The sequence below is a fragment of the Dromiciops gliroides genome, chromosome 1, assembly GCF_019393635.1.
Source record: "Dromiciops gliroides isolate mDroGli1 chromosome 1, mDroGli1.pri, whole genome shotgun sequence".
NCBI classification, from domain to species: domain Eukaryota; kingdom Metazoa; phylum Chordata; class Mammalia; order Microbiotheria; family Microbiotheriidae; genus Dromiciops; species Dromiciops gliroides.
This window is the reverse complement of record NC_057861.1, coordinates 141,615,805-141,636,465: the sequence shown is the minus strand read 5'-3', so window position 1 is coordinate 141,636,465 and position 20,661 is coordinate 141,615,805. Positions and strand designations below refer to the sequence as shown.

At 37.1% G+C, this 20,661-nt stretch overlaps 1 protein-coding gene across 1 annotated transcript in view; it reads left to right on the top strand.

The window, feature by feature from the left end:
* The window catches only part of VPS13B (vacuolar protein sorting 13 homolog B), a 996,174-nt gene that overhangs the window by 807,549 nt on the left and 167,964 nt on the right, over nt 1-20,661 (top strand). The window contains exons 37-39 of the mRNA XM_043982862.1: nt 4,499-4,701; nt 7,496-7,703; nt 8,068-8,252. Of these exons, the coding sequence (XP_043838797.1) occupies nt 4,499-4,701; nt 7,496-7,703; nt 8,068-8,252 (596 nt within the window). The remainder of the gene's footprint in view (nt 1-4,498; nt 4,702-7,495; nt 7,704-8,067; nt 8,253-20,661) is intronic.

The following is a 20,661-nucleotide window of genomic DNA, read 5'->3' as shown; positions in this document are numbered from 1 at the left end:
TGGCTTGGGCCCTCACTTAGAAAGTGGACTAGTGTGAAATAAGACAGGAAAGGTAGGGTGGGGCCAGATTGTGGAGGACCTTGAGTGCTAAGCAAAACAGTTTGAACTTTACTTGATAAGGATAACCCAGCTACATGTATAGGACTATGAGTTCAGTTTTAGGCATATGTCTTTATTGATAATGACAGGATATCCTAGCAGTGAAATCCTTTTGTCAGTAAGAACCAGGACTGATGCCTGGATGAAAGGGCCCACCTAGATTTTGAAGTTGTCAATCCAGAAATAAAGTTGTGGTCATAAGAATGGGAAAAACTGATTGAGAGAGTAACTAGGAACATAAAAGAAGGTTGAGGAGCTAGCCTTGGCAGTTTCTACAAAAAACAGAAGAATCAGTGAAGGAAACAAAGAAGCAATGACAAATGTAAACAAAGAACCCAAAGTACACCGTGTCAAGATCTTCCCAACCGCTATAGGTTAGCAATCTAGACTTCTTAACCAAGCAGGCCACATTTTAGAAAGCCAGTCAGTGGATCCTGCTGCATTAGAAAACACCCAAGTTGTCCTGTATGAGGCGGGCTAAGCCTGAGTTTTGGAGTATCTTTGTTTCCATTATATTGTATCTCCTTCTGCTCTATTGCATACCTACCTAACTTGACCCCATTACCTTGTCTTGAACTTAAACTTCCTGTATACTCCCAGGCTCATGATTGTTTTCCTGCCATTAAACCACTGCTATATCCCAACTTATGGCTTCCTGGATCCAGATTATCTATGCAATATGTTGCCATATTACAGTGCCTTGGCTCTTCTTATCCTTGCTAACAAGACCTATCATCATGATTTGCTGCCGTCTAGCTGTGGGCAGAATAGTGATGTGTAAGCTATCCAGCTCATTAAGTGTATGTATTTTTGATATAATTTCATTTCAGGGTATTTTTTTCAAATGATCAATAATGCCGAAAGTAATTAAAAGAAATAATTCAATAAATACTTGTAATTCTTTGGGCTGGATTCAGCTCCTTCTTTGTAGCACCATGGATTGTGTAGGTGATGAGGATACTAAGAACTATAGATACAGTGTTACTGGGGTTGAGGAGAATCACTAGCAGTTGAGGAATAGGAAAGGCTTTATATAGGTGACCCTCGAGATGAGCCTTCAAAGAAAAGTAAGGCTTCTGAATGAGAGGTGAGATGGGAATGCTTTCCAGGCATGAGGAATAGCCAGTGTGAAGGCATGAAAGAGGAGATAGAATGCCGTGTATAAGCAATACAGAGGCAACCAGTTTGTCAGGACCACAGCATATATGAAGAAGGTAATGTGAAGGAAAGAGAGATGTATGTAAATATAGCCCAGTATCTAGAGACATGGTAAGCTTTAGTGAGGGCATATATTTTTTGTTTTGTTTTGTTTTGTGGGGGGGGGGGCCGTTGGGGTTAAGTGACTTGCCCAGGGTCACACAGCTAGTAAGTGTCAAGCATCTAAGGCCAAATTTGAACTCAGGTACTCTTGACTCCAGGGCCGGTGCTCTATCCACTGTGCCATCTAGCTGCCCCTTAGTAAGGGTATATTTAAGGAAGGGTGAGATACAGACAAATCTATAGGCAAAAAAGAAGAAACAAGTAGATAAGAAGAGGTTCATGATTAAAGAGAATAAGGATGAAATGGAGGCATACTAAAGAATATGGAAGGGATGGGATCAAGAGTGAATGTTAAAAGTTTGGCTTCAGCAAAGAGAAGAGCCACCTTTTCATCAGACTGGAATAGTGGGTAAGAAAATAGGAGATGATGTCAAAGGGTTGTGAGATAAAGAGAAAGGGAGAAGACAAAGCTCATAGTGAGTGGCCTCTATTTTCTCAGTAAAATATGAATTGAGGTTCTCAACTGTGAGGGACTGGGGAGATGGTGACAAGGTTTCAGGAAAGAAGGGAGGGTTGGGGGTGAGGGTGAGGGTAAGGGAATAGACAGTCAATTAGAATCCTGCCACTGTGGTAATTAAGAAATTGTCTGTTAATTAAGTACTTGATTTTAACAATGTCATGCCCCCTCGATACAGATCACAAACCCTATTCCCTATATTAGACTATTTCAGGAGTTGCTGTGTCTGAAGGGGGGAAAAAGCCATTACTGGGTGGTCATCCTTCAGAGATGAATTTCTCCAAACTTAGCTAGACTAGTCCCTGGACAACAGATGTATATATAGTTGATCTGTAGGCCCCAGCTCCCCTAATTTAGGACCACATGCAAGACCATATTTGATTAGTTGATTAAAAATATCATTACTGTTTACTTGTTTTAGTCCAAGTAATATTTTTAATCCATTTAAAATGTACAAATTAAGGGCATTGTACATTTAACTCTAGGATATAGTTGGAAATTGTGTATTTTGTGGTTTTAGAATTCAAGTGTACCTCCGTAGGCATGCATAGAACATGGGCCAGATGTGCTGGCCGGTATGTACTTCACTTTATGGAATATAACTGACAGCTGTAAAGCAAATATCTATAAATCAAACCATGTTTTCCCATTAACTTTCATTATAGTCTCAAATATGTATTCCTACAGAAAAACTTTGGACTCTCAACATATACCTGTCATTTTAGTTCCCTCTGGGTGCCTTTTTTCAGCTTATAATCATACAGATATACTGGATATTAATGACAGCTAGAAGAGAAGGTGGAAGTAGCTCAAACTGCTTCTATCAGTTCAATCCTGATATTTGTGTCTATCTCACTGAGGCTGTTGCAAAAAATAGCCAAGGAACCCATTGGTACACCTTTATGGGAGTATACTAATTCAGGTCTCCTGGTAGGGTATAACAAATTCACTACATCCTTTTCTAATCCCATTAGAGACTATTTTTGGAGTCTAACTCATTATACATTTAATGAAAATCTTAGCCTATCAGGGACCTGCTGCAGATACTTTACCAGGATTTTCAAACCATCTGATCCACTTCTTAGGTTCAGATTCTTCTGTTCTTTAGGATTTTTTCTCATTTTCTTCCTTTTCTATTTGCTTTTTCTTCTTTTTCTTTGCCTGAATGAGAAAACATATAATAACTTTAAAATAATTTGAATTAAGAAAACTATAAAGAGGAAAATAGAAATAAAATAAATTAGTATAATTTCATGAATCAATATGATTCATTGACTACATTAGGTCAATATGATATATTGACCTAAATAATATAGAGCTTTCAGGTTTAAAATGCTTTACATAGATGATCTCATTTAATTCTTACATTGTCCCTAGGAGGTATGTACTATAGGTATTATTATTCCCATTTTACAGGACAAACACTGAGGAGTTAATTCCTGTACTACTGTCAGAGGTAGAATTTGAACCTGGGTTTCTTTAGGCTCCAGTCTAAAATGCCTTACACTATGTCACACTGCCTCTCTTATTGGTTTTTACCATCACAACAGAAGAGAAAATTGTTCATCCTACTCTGTTTTTTAATATCCTCCCCTCAGTTTTTTCATTATTGAAGAATATTCAACATATACAAGATAAAATTCCACCACAAGTTAGAAAATTCAAAGTAGTAAGTGCCATGAACCATCTGTATGCTACAGGCCTTAGGTGTTTTTTAATCTTTCATCTTTTGTGAGGATCAAATTTCATTAGAAAAATAAGCCGTGGGCATTACAAACTCAGTCTAGTGAAATTCAATATTCACAATGACAATTCAGAATATGAACTCCATAGAAGGAAAAAAACTAGCCCTCCCCCTCTCAACTTTACGTCTAAATATCTTAAAGAGCACCACTGGTTTTATGAAATGGTTTTGATCTGCACTACTAAGTTCAAGTTCAAAAGAGAGCTTATATTTTTAAGTGTATTCCTTCTCTGAGTATGTTTACTTTGAACTACAGCATATCGTTTCTCCAATAAATCTAACCTGCCACTATCTGTTTTTAAGGCTTTGTAAACTCCAAGTGGTTATGATGTGTGAAGTTTGGATTAGACTGAAATTTTTAGAAAACATATGTTACAAATTTTGAGTTATTTTGATTGTTTCAAATGGTAGAATTTTAACATAAATGTTCAGTGAAGAACTCTGGACCCTAGCAAGGCAATATACCATACTGGGGTATGGTGAAAAACTGGACTAAAGCAAAAAAGAAATTCCAGAAATTTGCTGTTTCCTATCAGAGTAATGATTGTCTAATGAAGCTGCTGCTCTTATTCTTCATATAGTCATTTGAAAAGCTTGTCTCTGCTCATAAACCTTGAAATGATCACACATGGGAAAAGTCATAATGTTTTGGCAAATAGTACTTTGTGAGGAATGTGCATGAAGTATACCTGCTTCATAACTAGGATTCTATATAAATTCCATCAACGTATGTTGGAAGATCAGTTGAAAATATAATATGAAGAAAGGAATGGGATAAAGGCTTTTGAAAAATGATATATTTCTTTATCAAAAACCACACTTTTTGTAGCAAGGGCAAAATTAATGAAGCATGCATGTGCCTTTTTCTTATTTTTCAGGTGTAATTCTTGGATCATCGTTACTACTCAACATAAATGACTTTCTCCTGAAAACAAGCCTAAAAGAAAAAAGTCGAGTTCTAATAGGGCCCTGCTCTGGTACTGCTAATCTGGAAGCTAAATGGTGTAAACATAGTGGAAATCCTGGCCCAGAACAGTCTGTTCCAAAAGTATTCATTGACTTAAGAGGAGGGCTAATACAGGTATGTGATAGTTATCCAGAGTTCTTATATTCCAGTAACTTCTTTTTTTTGTTTTGTTTTGTTTTTTGGGATTTTTTTGCAGGGCAGTGGGGGTTAAGTGACTTGCCCAGGGTCACACAGCTAGTAAGTGTCAAGTGTCTGAGTCCGGCTTTGAACTCAGGTACTCCTGAATCCAGGCCCAGCGCTTTAACCACTGCGCCATCTAGCTGCCCCCCCAGTAACTTCTTAATTAATGTTTTTAGTTTTTTTTTTTTTTAAACTCATGTTAATTTTTGAAACTTTGGTTTGATAGGGAGAAGAATTATCAGATTACTCTCTGGTTATTTTAAATAATTCCTTGGTTGTCAATTATCCTAAACAGAATTACCATTAAGTGGTAAGACTATTTCTATCTTGGTCCCTTATAAAGGGATCATTAACATATAATGTCATATTCAGTTCTTTAGCACATTTACCTTTAATCCACAGTAAGAAAAATTTAAAGAAATTTAACATATGTGTTGATAATCTGTCATTTGGAGAAATTTGCATCCATAAATTGAAATACTCAGCTTAAAAATGGAAACTTGTAAAAGATGTGTGAAATTTTCTGGTTCTCAGCAAAACTTTTTGGTTAGAGATTCAGAAACTCCAAGCATGTTTGCGGTGTCACAGCCATTCAACAATATAATGGGTTTTTTTTAAAGGTACAAAGTCCTACTTTAAGGCAAATAGATTATCTCTTTAATATTCCCTGAGGCTTTGGGGATTTTCAGTGGCCAATGACTGAGAGAAATCCCCACACATTCAGTTGTAATCTATGTCAATTTCTGTTGGTTTGCCAAGAATCCAGCTATCTCTATTATCACTGCTCCTTTAAGTAGAGGCAATAATTTCATGCCAGCAGAGGATCTCCTCTTAGAAACAACAGAGAAAAAACAGTTGTCTAACATTGCATTGTAAGGGCATTGGCCGCCTCTGCAATGTGAATGTTAGAGCATCCTGTTCTTTTCCCCAGCTTGACCCTTCACCTGTCTCTGTTTTCTCTCTTACAATAAAAAATCAGAAGAAAAAGAAAAGTGGCCTTGTGCCACATCTCTCCTTCCTATTACTTCTTGCTGTTTCTTGATCCTTAATCCAAATCAATTAGGCACATGGCTTGGGTTTAGAGAGCCACCCACTTTTGTCAAAGATGTGTAGACCTCTATGGGATAAGAATCAGACCTGTGATTTCATAGGGAACTCCTAGGAGTGAAAATTCCCCCCACTGATGCAGGTTAGCACCTTCTCTTCAATTTATAGTCTTTGGGTTGCCCAGGGCACTGAGAGGTTAAGACACTTATCCAGGCTACAAAACCAGAATAAATCAGGAACAGAACTGGAACTCAGATCTTCCTGGCTTTGATGCCAGCTCACTACTATTGCTCACTGTCTCAAATTCTTTGTCAGTTCTGTATAGTCTTTTCATCTTTCCTTTGGTATTGACCCTAGTGTATCATTTATGTTTCATAGTATATTTGCAAATGATTTATTATGATGAAATTATTAATCTTATAAAGTAAATCATGCGTTGGTCATGTTTCTTCTTCAGTCTTTCATAAAACTGAGGGATTGGACCAAATACCTTCATAGATCCTTTTGAATTCTATGATTTTATATGGACAAATATTCTTTTGTCCTCTTGGGAACTAGATCTAGACTTCTCCTTCACAGGAAATAATACCAAGAACCATTTGTTCTGAAACTCTGCCGACTTCTTGTAGCCTGTGTACCATAGTGTCCACACCTAACACAGCACCTTCATATGAGGTGCTCATTAAAGGTTTGTTGAGGGGCAGCTAGGTGGCGTAGTGGATAGAGCACCGGCGATGGAGTCAGGAGTACCTGAGTTCCAATCCGGCCTCAGACGCTTGACACTTACTAGCTGTGTGACCCTGGGCAAGTCACTTAACCCCAATTGCCTCACTAAAAAAAAAAAAAAGGTTTGTTGAACTGATTTCAACTTTCTTGGGGCTTTTAAAAGCCAACACCTGGACCTATTCTTACCAAGAGTTGGACTCTTTGTTTTTACTTTAGATTCATTTGTAGTACTTCTCCCTCCTCTCATCTTAAAAGAGAAGAGAACTATAATCATATTGTCTTAATGGAAGTTATTCAGTAGGACTTTTAAATTTAGGATCTTCATTGCCTTGTTATTTACCTTAACAGGTGTTCACTTCCTTCTTAGTTAATTCAAATAAAGATATCTTCAAGTATATTCATGTATTCAGCCAACCAGTTCTTAGGTTTCTACTAGTGTATAGAGCTCTGTGCTAAGAGCTATGGGAAATAATAATTTAGGTAAGACAATAAATGTCTTTGACCTCATGCAGGTTGCATCTGAGGATTATAAGAGCTGATAGGGATATTAAAGACCAAATCTAACTCCCTTATTTTATAGATGGCTTGGCCTAGGTTACACAGCTAGTAGATGTCTGAGGTAGGATTTGAACCTAGGTCTTCCTGACTCTCTAATTCAGTACCCAATCTGCCACAACATGCTACTTCTCTAGAATAATATCACACTTATAATTTCATTATTGATTTGAGCATTTTAGGACTTCTTTTAGCATAGGAAATAGGAATGATTATTATTATTGTTTGTGTATATGTTTTGAGCTTAAAACATTCTATCCTATAGCCCAGTTCTCAGAAATTCTGTATAACTTGGCTGTTAAGTAAGACTGACTAGCATTTAAATCTTTTGTCCTATTATTTTATATAATTTTTCTTAAATATTGTTTTTATTTCTAATCTTTGTCATATCCTTTTAAAGGTCTTTTGGGGTCAAGAACATCTGAATTGCTTAATTCTTCTACATGAACTACTTTATGGATACTTAAATAATGAGGGTAAATCAGAGATACCAACTCCTGATCAAGTACTACAAATGCCATGTCCTATTGAAAAGAACCAGACCTTTAAAACTGAACAAAGTTCTGATGACCTGAGAACAGGCCTATTTCAGTACATACAGGATGCTGGTAAGAAAATGTAACTACATTATCCCTTTGAGGTCACTGGGTAGTTGTTGGTTGTATTTTTTATGCAAAATGAATCAATTAGATACACACAAACTATCATTTCAGAAGTGTGTCACCAATATTTCCAGTACTAGAATAGTGCATCACCATTACATTTCTAGCAGGGGAGAATTTCTTGACTTATTTTGATCCGTAACTATGTAAAACTGATCAAATTGCCCCTTAATGTTCTCTTCTTTTAAACTTCTGGTTTGTTTTTCATCTAATAAACCAGCATGTACCCCTTTAAAAAGATAGAATTTAAATAAACAAAAAAATAAATAAAAATAAAAAGATAGAATTAGAGTTTGCTTTCTTTTGACAGAGTCTTTGAAACTTCCTGGTGTCTATGAAGTTGTATTTTACAATGAAACCGAGGACAGTCCAGGCATGATGTTATGGAGATATCCAGAACCTAGAGTGCTAACCCTTATACGAATAACCCCTGTTCCTTTCAATACCACAGAGGATCCTGACATTAGTACAGCTGACCTTGGAGATGTTCTGCAGGTAGGTATTGATAACTATCCAAACTACAAATTGAGTGGGAAAGTGTTTATGATTTAGGAAAAACTTCCTCTTCAGATCAAACCCATTCCTTCAAGTCAATATTTTCATTATTGTAATAGATACAGGGGTTTTTTTTGGAAAGGGAAATACTGTTATTCCAAATACACAATACATGACTTTATTTCAAGAGGCCTGGTTTCTTGTTCTCTTTTGTTGTAAATATGTTTTTCAGTCTCTGGCTAGAACGAAGCAGATGTTTAGATGTATTATTGTTATATTTTTATGATTACAAAACACTTTCCAGACATCATCATCAGACACTAATACCAGGCCTTTGGAAAAAGTCGTACAATTATTGGCCTTGCTTTAAAGATGAGGTTAAGTGCAAGTGACTTCATCAGGTAATTAGTAGTGGCCCTGGAACTTGAACCTAGGTCTTCAGGCTGATTTGAAAATGGTTGAGTGTTGTTTCCGTTTTACCATTTTACCAATTTAATCTTTGTCCTCCCTACTGTAGACAACCAAAAGACTCTTCTTCTTGAGTGGAAAAATAGCTCCATGTCTAGAGTCCGATAAGGAAATCAGTAGCTTAGTATACATTATACACCCTATTCTTACAAACAAAATATAGGTTACTGAACCTCTTTGTGACAATTATCATTCACACTAATGTACTTATTATTATCATGATTCCTAATAAAATTCTTTATTTTAAAATTAGTTCGATCTCAATATATGTTAGCTATTGTTAATTTTAAATTGTTACTATTTAATAATAATATCATAAGAGATAACCCTAAGTCCCACCTTCCAAATTAATACAACTCTATAGTGAGTCACCAGTTTCAGGCGTGATCATGAAAGTATACAGAATGATCCCAGTGGCTATATATTTAACAATCTCTACTTCAATACACTCTAACCGCAGATTTGTTTCTTTTTCTCTGAACATCAGAGGCAACATTCTTATTTATCTTCTCTGCTGATGGTTTTGGGATATTTCTATGTAGTGAGATAACACTATCATTATTGAAACTTTTGTGAATCTATGGTTTTGATGATGTGGCACCCTCCACCGATGCAGATTGCTTTCCTTCCATATTTTTCATCCTATATGATTCTTGATGTTTTTCAATAAATTTTCCATAAAGGATCTGCCCTAAAGGTCGTCTTCTTGTTCTAATATCTGGAGACTGCCAGTATACTATGTGAGCTATCCGCATGTTTACTATCACTCCTGATACATAATTAGCCCAACTCATTTTTCCTGGGATGTTTGCTATTTCTCACTTTATACCCATTGCTGGCAACGTGTTGTAGACTACATCTTTCCATTCCTTCTTAGCTTACTTGTAATTATGATTCTTCTGAAGTATTGGAGTTTCACTGTTTTATTAGACCTACATGAAAGGAGAATATCTCAGTTTCTTACTAGAATTTATTCATTTGGCATCCTCAGTGTTTTTTTTCTGTTTTTTTTTTTTCTTTTTTGGGGGGGTGGGGGGAGGCAATAGGGGTTAAGTGACTTGCCCAGGGTCACACAGCCAGTAAGTGTCAAGTGTCTGAGGCTGGATTTGAACTCAGGTCCTCCTGACTCCAGGGCCGGTGCTCTATCCACTGTGACACCTAGCTGCCCCCATCTTCATTGTTTTTGAAAAGGGACCTCAGGGGGCGGCTAGGTGGCGCAGTGGATAAAGCACCGGCCCTGGATTCAGGAGTTCCTGAGTTCAAATCCGGCCTCAGACACTTGATGCTTACTGACTGTGTGACCCTGGGCAAGTCACTTAACCCCCATTGCCCCGCAAAAAGAAAAATAAAAAAAGAAATTTTAAAAAAGAAAAGGGACCTCAGAGATCACCTAGTGCCATCTGCATGCCAAAGGAATCTCTAACATAAGTGACAAGGAGACTTGGAAGGCAGCCTACTCCAATTTGACACATTGATTGTTATCAACAAGTTTGTTTTCCTTACAGTAAGCCCAGATTTCCTCTCCACAATCCTCACCTGTTTCTCCTGGTTTCATCCTATGGGGCCAAATGGAACAAGTGTCACCTCCCTTCCCTATGACAGCTCTTCAAATAATTGAGATGAACCTCCTCTTCCCCAGACTAAATGTGCCTAGTTTGTTTAATGATCATCATATGACAGACTCTAGTCCTTTCACTGTCCTGATTGCTGTCCCCTCAGTACTCTTCACAGTATCAGAAATGTCCTTTTAAAATATATCTGCGTCCCCAGTACCTAGCACAATGCCTGGCACATAATAGACAATAAATGCATATGGGCTGATTGATTGATTGATCTCCATGCCAAGATTGTTATCTGCCACAGTTGCCAATAATGACTGTGCCAGTGATAAATGCTTTGCTTTAGCCATAAGCCAAACATAATTGTAGCTCCTTGAGCTTTGCCAAGCCTATTGTTATATTTTTCTTCCCAAGCTTTATGGAAATAAAACTGTGTCTCATCTTACCGATCAGTTTTTATGGGTTACCCACTCCCAACTTTCTATAAAAGTAGTCCTTTAGCTTTGTAACCTGGGAGGAATACCAGTTATCGATGGTAAATACTCTTTACAATTGGCGCCTACACTGGCAACAGAAACATTGAACTAGAGAGACCCTAAATCTAATCCAATCTGGCAAGATCTATGGGGGAGAACGATCCTTTCATTTGCAGCATTCAGATTATATTCGTTTTTGTTGTTGTTTGTTTTTGTTTTTTGTGTACTTCTTAGGTTGTGTTAAGGCTGTTAGAAGCAATTTGAGGCAAGTTAGTTTACTCATTTGTAAATTGAAAGAGTTGGAGGTGGAGCCAAGATGTCAAAGTAGCAGGAAGAAATGAAAACAGAACCAGGAGAATAATTTATACACTGACAACAATATAGTAAAGACAAACAATTTTGAAAGAATTAGGAAATCTGATCAGCATAATGACCAACCATGGTTCCAAAAGACTAATGACAAAACTTACCTCCTATTAAAGAAGGAAAGTGCAAAAGGATAAATACATTTCTTTGGATATGGTCAATACAGAAATTGGTTTTGTTGAACAATACATGTTTGTCCAAGGGCTTTTTGTTTTCCTCTAGAGTAAGAGCCAGGGTGGGTGGGTAGAGGGAGCACTGGCGTGAGAGGCAGACAAGGCACATTTTTACTGATTGAAAAAATATGTACAATTTAATTTTTAAAAAATAAAATGAAGGAGTTCGACTAAATGGCCTTTCAGGTCCCTTCCAGCACTGGATTGGTGATCCTGTGACCTCTTTTAGAGGCATACATATGTGTGTTCCCCTATCAGGCCCTGCATTCTAGAGGGCCTGTGAAAAGAAGGGTGTTTGGCTCTGCTAAAGGCATTCTTTCAGTACGATTTAACAAAATAAGTGCCTACTGTGTGCAAAATACCATATTGGACAGTAAGGCTACAAAGATTAGTTACAACACAGAGCCTGCCTTCATAGAATATATTGTCCAATGAAGATAAAGACATGTCCTGAGTAGAATTAAGTACAATCCAGAGGAGAGTGAGATAAATAGGCTAAGTAAGAGCTGTGAATCATTTGAGGAGGAAGAGACCACTGTCCCAAAAGGGAGATTGATAGGGATTGTCGCAATCATTCATATTACTTCCGAGACCAAAATACCTTTCCCTAGCCATATATATTGTCTCCCCTGTTAGAATGTCAGCTCTTTTAGCGTAAGAAGCATCTTTCTTTTGTAATCATATCTAAACACACATACACACACAGCTTACACACACACGGTGCTTAGCACATAGTCAAATCTCAATAAATGTTTTTCATTCATTCATTCATGAAGGGGGTTAGCTCCTGAGTGGGACCTTGAAGGACCTCAAACATTAAAAGTCAGAGATAGGGTCTAGTTCAGGCATGGGCAAATATGAGCAATGGCACAGAGATGGGAGAGGTCAAGATAAAAAGGGGAAATTTAACATGCACCAATTTAGCAGGAAATTAGAGTGTCACAGAAACCAAGGGGAAGAATGTATCAAGAGTATGGGGTGGGGGCAGCTAGGTGGCACAGTAGATAGAGCACCAGCCCTGGAGTCAGGGGTACCTGAGTTCAAATCTGGCCTCAGACACTTAACACTTACTAGTTGTGTGACCCTGGGCAAGTCACTTAACCCCAATTGCCTCACTAAAAAAAAAAAAGAGTATGGGGTGGTCTAGTTTCTAATGCTTCAGAAAGCTTTTTGAGATCAGGAAAAAAAGCCCATTGTAGTTAGCAATTAAGAACTCTTTCATTACTATGTAGCAAAATTTTCATGGTAGGGTACATCAGATTACAAGGGGTTAAGTAAATAGGTGGTGAAGTGAGGGCACTGAATGTAAGACTTTCTTGAAATTTGGCAGTGAAGAGGAGGAGAGATTGCTTGGGAAGGTAAGATATTATCAAAAGAACGTTTTGTTGTTGTTAGAATAGGGAAAATTTAGACATATTTCAAAACTAAGGATAGGTTACCAAAAAAAGATAGAGAGACAGGGGCAGCTAGGTGACATAGTGGATAAAGCACCAGCCCTGGATTCAGGAGAACCTGAGTTCCAATGCGCCTTCAGACACTTGACACTTACTAGCTGGGTGACCCTGGGCAAGTCACTTAACCCCGATTGCCTCACTAAAAAAAAAAAGAAAAAGAAAATAATCCTACCCAGTTACAAACACAGATCATCCTAACATAGCATTTGGATTGTTTACTAATATTTCAGGCACTTAATGATTATTCTGTATATTTTATTCCATTTGTTTATAATAATTTTTTACACTTTTATTATCTATCTCTCTCCCTTCATATTTTGGTAAGTAAATGGAGTTTATGGCAGACACACCCCCAACTGTTTACTTTCTATACACTTTAAAGGACCATCAGCAGTACTGAATGCTAAGGAACCTGAGTAATTAATCATGCTTTGAGCAATCTCATCATCTGTCCCCTAAATCCAGCTTTTCCTCCCAACCCCTACTTGTGTGTGTGATAACTTCATTCTTCCAGATGCCTAGGTTCAAGGCTTTGAAGTTATCTTTGACCCCTTTCCTTTTGTCCCTTATAACTATTCACTATTCCTATTTCTTCTTCCTTCATGATGCCATCACCCTAGTTCAGGCCCTTGTCATCTCACATCTGAACTATTCTAGAAATCTGCTTACTGGTTTCTCCCTCTCTAGTCTCTCTTCTCCGTGTATCCACTCTGTGCATGGCTTCCAGACTAATTTTGTTTAAGCGACACTTTGATCATGGCATTCCCTTGATCAGAACTTTCTAGGATTCTCCATTGCCTGTGGAATAAAGTCACATTCCTTGCATAGGACTTAAGGTCTTTCACAGTCTAGTTCTAACTTATTACTCACTCCCCTTTGCCTATCCTTTGCTCCAGCCAAACTGTCACTTCTGGCTCCCTGAATGTACTTCATCTTTCCTACTTTTGGTTGTTCTATTACTTCACCCTGGAATTCTTGTCACATTCTTACCTTTTGTCCTTCAAGCACAATTCTCAGGCCCAGATCAAATCCTGCCTTCTTCATTCTTCCCTGAATATCTCAGATAATATTCCAGGGCTCTCTACTCCTCTTCAATCACTATAGTACACTTTCCACCCTATTTATGGCTTGATACAGCTAGGGTACTGGGCCTGGAGTCCCAAAGACCTGAGTCCACATCTGACCTCTAACCCTAACAGTGTGACTCTGGAGAGGCCACTTAACTTATGTCTGACTCAGTTTCCTCATTTGTAAAATGGAGACAATAACAGTTACCGCCCTCCCGGGATTGTTGTGAGAACAAAATGAGATAATATTTGTAACACGGTGCCTGGCACATGATAGGCACTTAATCAATGCTTGTTTCCTTCTTTTCCTCAAGAAAGAGCATTTGAGGCATACACCATTCTTTTTGTAAGGCTTTACAGAAAGAATCAAGTAATGGAGACAGTGACTAGACTATTGTTTTGATTAAAATGACAGTAAGAATGAAAAGAGAAATACAGTCAAAGAATATAAGTCAAATCTGTATCGTTCTACATTGTACCATAAGTGAAATACTTAGGAGACCTTATTACACTTGTCTTATCTCTCCAGTAAGACTTAAGCTCCTGGGGCAGCTAGGTGGCACAGTGGATAGAGCACCGGTCCTGAATTCAGGAGGACCTGAGTTCAAATCCGGCCTCAGACACTTAACAATTACTAGCTGCGTGACCCTGGGCAAGTCACTTAACCCCAACTGCCTCAAAAAAGACTTAAGCTCCTTCAAGGCAAAGACCTTGATCCATTCATTTGTGTTTTTGCCCCCATAATAGGTACTCCATAAATGTTATGTTGAATACCTGTAAAAAGTATCATGTTCTGATTTTTGCATTAGTAAATGGCAATGGTACTTTATATCACTATTCTTAAAACTCTGATGAATGTCCTCAGTTATTTGAATTTGAAGGATCAGTATGCATTGTTTTGTGTCAAGGGGGATAATCTTCCAAAGAAGTAGAGTTTAGTGCTATGACATTTCACAGGGTGTAAGAGTCCTGCCGACTTCCCTGCCTTCTAGACGGAGCTGAGTTTCAGCTCCCTTCAGTTTCATGAAGCCTAAGGATTAAGTACAGAGATTCAGAAATGCCTTTGGCTTTCATCCTGCATTGGAAACCAGAATAATGCAGGATGCTTTTCTCTTGCCTATCTATAGTAATTTCACATGAAAACCAGTCAATGCCAACCTCACAGGTTTCACTAGCAATTCAATTCAACAAGTATTCATTAAGCATATACGATGTTCAAGGCACTACGCTACAATACTAAAATCAAGAGGGTCCCTGTGCTCAAGGAACTTTTATTCTCCAGGGGAAAGCACCAATTACCCATATAAGTAAATCCAAAGTATGTGTGTATGTATGTGTAGAGTGATACAAGAGGGAGGGTACACAGACAACTAGGAGAATCAGGAAAGATCTCATGTAAGAGGTGCTTCTTGACTTCTTCTTTGAAGTAAGTTAGGGATTCTAGGAGGCAGCAGGAAAGCAGTATTGCATTCCAAACCAAGGGGATTACTTGTGCAGAGGCCCAAGTGCAGGAGATGGATTGTCACATACAGGAAATAACCATCTGGCCAGTTTGCCTGGAACAAACAGTATGAAGAGGAGATGGTAACAAAATAAAATTGGAAAGGTAGGTGGGAGCCAGGTTATGGAGAACTTTACATGCTAGTCTAAAGGATTTTGTTCTTTATGCTAGAGACAGTAGGAGCCCTTGAATATTTTTGAGTAGAGAGATAAAAATGTTCAGCTCTGAGCTTTAAAAATTTCAATTCAGTAGCCATATAGAAGATGGACTAGAGAAGTATGAGACCAGTTGGGGGCTATTACACAATAACCTAATGAAGCAAATGATGATGAAATTTTAAACTGGAGTGCAAGTGGAGAGAAGGGAGATGTAAGAAAAATATTCTGGAGGTAAAATTAACAAGACTAGGCACCTGACTGGATGTGATGACTGAAGGTGAGAAAAGAGTAAAAAAATGAATCTAATATTATGAACTTATGAGATGAAAAGAATGGTAGTGTCCCCAACAGAAACTGAGAACTTTGGGTAAGGAGAAATTAAAGATAAGAGAAGGAATGATTGGTGGACCAGCTCCTGGAGGAAATAGCGGTGAGGTAGAGTAGTGATCAGGACGTTCCTCCTGTTTACTTCTTGCCCTACTACTGACTTATTTCCCAGGTGGGTTTCCCAGTATAAAAATCACTTCCCCACTCTGAGAATTAGAATCAAAGAATCTGTAGTTCTCTTTGCTCTCCCCCGCCCTTTTTAAGTTCTGAGCTTCCAGAGATAAGACTTTTGACAAAACATAGATTTTGTGTTAGATTTGCCTGTATCTCTTCTCTTGAGAGTGTTTCTACCTCTCAGTTGCATTTGCTGCAAGTACCCCAGATCAGCAAAGGCTTATGGTTAACAGTTTATAAAGCAAATATCTAAAACTAATAATAAAATTAATAATAATAATAATAATAATAATAATAATAATAATTTGAAAGATTCAGGCTTCTATGAGAGAGCCCAAGAGGAGAAAATACAGGATTAAAACTACAGGGTCTAGAATCTAAAGGGGTTTAACAATACAGCATCTGTTTAGATGTTCCTTGTGCCCAATTGGCTCAAACAGCTTTGATCCCAGAATCTGGGCTCAGTTGTCTGTGGCAGTTGCCTCTACTGTTTTCCCATATCAGCATGGCTTCTTATAGCTTCCTCTTACTCAGTTCCAAAAGGTCACCCAAAGTCATGGCCTGTCATTCTTCATCCTATGGTGTTGCTTCCTTTTTGATTAACTCAGGGGACTCATTTGCACTTCATAAAGGGATCACCTGGCAGGACCACATTTTTACAGTTAGTTTAACACCTCATTATCTGGCTCCTTTTCTGCGATTAGATCAATTTCCTTAAAGAACCAATGAACAAAAATTTATCTCTATAAATTACTGTCTGCATCATAATTTGTTAATAGGCTTTGTGGAAGAAATTCCACATTACTTTAAAAATTAAGTTATAAGTTAATGTGGAAAAATTTGAAAAATATAACTTTAACACTGGGTTAAATGTCCACAGGAAAGGGAAAAAAGCTTATGTTGGGCACTCTGTAATATTCCTTATGTTTTAATTTTTCTCAAATTGAATATAGTATGATATATTTAGCTATGGTCAACGAGATGGTAAATTCCTTCAAGCACAATTAAGAGTATCATTTAAAAAGCATAAGATATATGGTTTTAAAGATAACTGAACTTGGGCAAAACAAGTTTCTAAAATTTACTTTTTAGGCTAAAGAAATGGCATTGAAATTGAATTTCATCAAGTTGCAGAGTCATGGAATTTTAAAGCTGAAGGGGATCTTAAAATAATAAATCCAAAAACTTTTCAGGTTAGCTTTACAACTGATAGTTGTTTGATCCTTTATTTAAGTTCACTGCAACTTACAAAATGGAGATATTTACAGTTATTGTACAATATTAATTAAAATAAATGAAGAAACAGGAATACATACTGGTATCGTAAAGAGGAGTCTTGTGAGCACATAGTATTTTTTAAATCATAAAGACATTCTGGTTGGTGTGAAGTAAAACTGTTGTTTATGCAGGTTCATTTATTGGATTAAGTCAGTCTTATCAACACATCTATTTGTTCAACAACTTTTTTGAGTTCCCACTATGTGGAAGTTATTCTGCTGGATATAAAGAAGAATAGAGGGGCGGCTAGGTGGCGCAGTGGATAAAGCACCGGCCCTGGATTCAGGAGTTCCTGAGTTCAAATCCAGCCTCAGACACTTGACACTTACTAGCTGTGTGACCTTGGGCAAGTCACTTAACCCCCATTGCCCAGCAAAAAAAAAAAAAAAAGAAGAATAGAGTATGGTCCCTGTACTCTAGGAACATATAATCTAATTGGAGAAACAAAATACATACACTAATTATTGTAATACAAGTAGTATATGTAAATGCCTCAAGGGTGTTACAGGAGCAAGTGGCATGATAGTTCAATTGGTGGAGAGGTTACATCTGGCTGGTGTGACCAGGGCAGACTTCATCAAGAACATACGAGTTGGGGGCAGCTAGGTGGTGCAGTGGATAAAGCACTGGCCTGGATTCAGGAAAACCTGAGTTCAAATCCAGCCTCAGACACTTGAGACTTACTAGCTGTGTGACCCTGGACAAGTCACTTAACTCTCATTAACCCCGCCCCCCCCCCAAAAAAAAGAACGTACGAGTTGAAGGATGTGTAGAATCTTGATAAATCCAGACAGAAGGAAAAAAGGACCTTCAAACTGAAGGAAATTTCATGAGAAAAAAGTACATAGGTATGTTGTATGCCTAACATGTTATGTTACATTAGTCATTCACCCTGTATAAAACTGTGATTTATCCATATTTTGGATATTGTTATATGCAAATTTGTATAACAGTGAGCTATATTATCACGAAGTTCTATTGTCTTCTTTTCTCTCTCATTAGAGATTGACACAGGCAAATTATATAATTGTTATATAATTATTTCTATTCAGTAATACTGATAACAATAACACAAAGACTGCCTCATACTCAGTATTTTATTTTATTCATTTTTTCATTCTAATTAAACAACTTAGGCTCTCTATCTCTTTTTTTGTTTGTTTTTTGTTTTTTCTGTTTAGAATTTTATTTTCCAAAATATATGTAAAAACAAAATTTGACCTCAATTTTTTGAAATTTTGTATTCCAACTTCTCTTCCTCCCTCTCTTCCCAGCCCCTACCCCCAAGAACTCAAGCAATTCAATATAAGTTATACATGAGTAGTCATGGAAAACATCCCCACATTAACTAGGTTGTGAGAGAAAACAGTTAAAAAACAAAACTTCAGATTAAGGAATTGTCAAAGAAAAAAAATTTTGTCTCAGTCTGTTTTCAGATACCATCAGTTCTTCCTCTGTAGATGGATTGTAATTTTCATAAGTCCTTCAGAGTTATATTGGATCATTTCCTTGCTGAAAATAACCATGTGCTTCTCAGCAGATCATCTTACATTATTGCAGTTATTTTGTATACAGTACATTTCACTCTGCTTCAGTTCATGTAGGTCTTTCCAGGGTTTTTTGATAGCATCCTGTTCATCATAACTTTTATATGGTACCTTAAATTTGACAAAGAATTTTCTTCACAATAGCCCAGCAAAGTAGGTACCATATAATTTTGTCATTATAGTCAATCATCATCAACTTAGCCTCTCTAATCTGTATTTGCTAATTTCTGAAAATAATAAATTATCTTCATTCATGATTGTTTATTGAGGGCCACTGTGTCAAGGTGTGCTCTGTGTACTCCTGTTAAATATCCTGTTATGAAACACTGTACAGAATTTCCTTTCTTAATCCTTCATTTGTAGTAAAATAAATTATAAATATATTAATTAATTTATTGCATATGTTAAAGTTATGCTCTCCTTTCTTCAACATATATATAAAAGCTAGTTTTTTATAAAGGTTAAAGTTGTGTTTTCCCTTCCTCAACAGTGTGTTTTCCTGAATCCATATTTATTTTCATTTATGTGGTACACTGCATTTGTTGGTGGCTCCATTTTGTGACAGTGGGCCAAACTAAATACCTTCCTTCCCCAAGGACCTCAGAATGTAAGGCAGCAACAGCACAATTTAAGATAAGCACTAAGTGGATTGGAGTGACTACAGAGATTAAGTAGACAGGAAGTCCAGTTAAGAGTATGAAGGAAGATGTCTGGCATCAATAGTATAGTGTATGAATCTTTTTAAAATAATAAATATTTTATTTAAAGTTTTGAGTTCTAAATTTTATTCTTCCTTCCCTCCCTGCCTTCCCCCCACCCTGAGGCAGTAAGCAATCAGATATATAACATTATAAACATGTTAGTGTATGAATTTTTAAAAAGACCTATGAGCAGGAGGACATTTTTTGAGGTAGGATATAACCAGAATACATTGGAAATTCCTGCCATTATTTTTTAAAGCATTTTGGGAAGACCCAGCATGAAAATTTATTAGATTTTAGAATAAGAACTTTGAAGTACTCTAAGGATGAAAGTGTACCTCACCATGAAAATGATAGCAGCTTTCACAAATGTATTGAAAAAATTAATTATATGAGCCTTTATTACTTGTGTTCTTCCACCAAATTCCTATCTTGATTCCTCCTTATAATGTACATTGGGGCCAGAGGCTATCATTTCTTGCTGGCAGATCCTACTAAGTTGAATAGATTTTGAGTATAGGCCCAGTGGCAGATTGCCGGTCATATAAGGACTGGTGTAAAGAGGCTCATCACCAATGGAGTCAATGGGTATTGGGTTCTGGTTTTTTTTGCTTCGTTTTTCCCCTGATCATGGTATAATGGATAGAGTGCTGGACCCAGAGTCAAGAAAACCCTATTTCAGATCTCACCTCTGAAACTTCCTAGCTTTGTGGGTCACTTAAACTTCTTTGCACTTCAGATTCCTCATCTGTAAAATTAGGTTAATCATACCTTATAATGTTGGAGGGAGAATTAAATAATAATTTGTAGAAAGTGTTTTTCAAACTTCAAACTGCTATATAAATGTCAGTTATCATTATTATTATTATTATTATCTGCTAAGACATAGGAAGGTTGAGAGATTTTTTCTGATGGAAGGTACACCTATATTTATGAAATAATAGATCCTTTTAGTTTTGAAATAATATTATGATTACTATCACATATTAGATATCATGAACAAACATTTCCATGTGGAGGTACTGGGGTGCTAAGAGGAATAAGATGTGTCCTTACTCCCATGCGGCTTTTAATCTAGTGAGAAAAGTTATATATGTAAAAAAGATAAATGACACAAAGCAGTGTATGTAGCTATATTTCCACTTAAAATCATACATGTG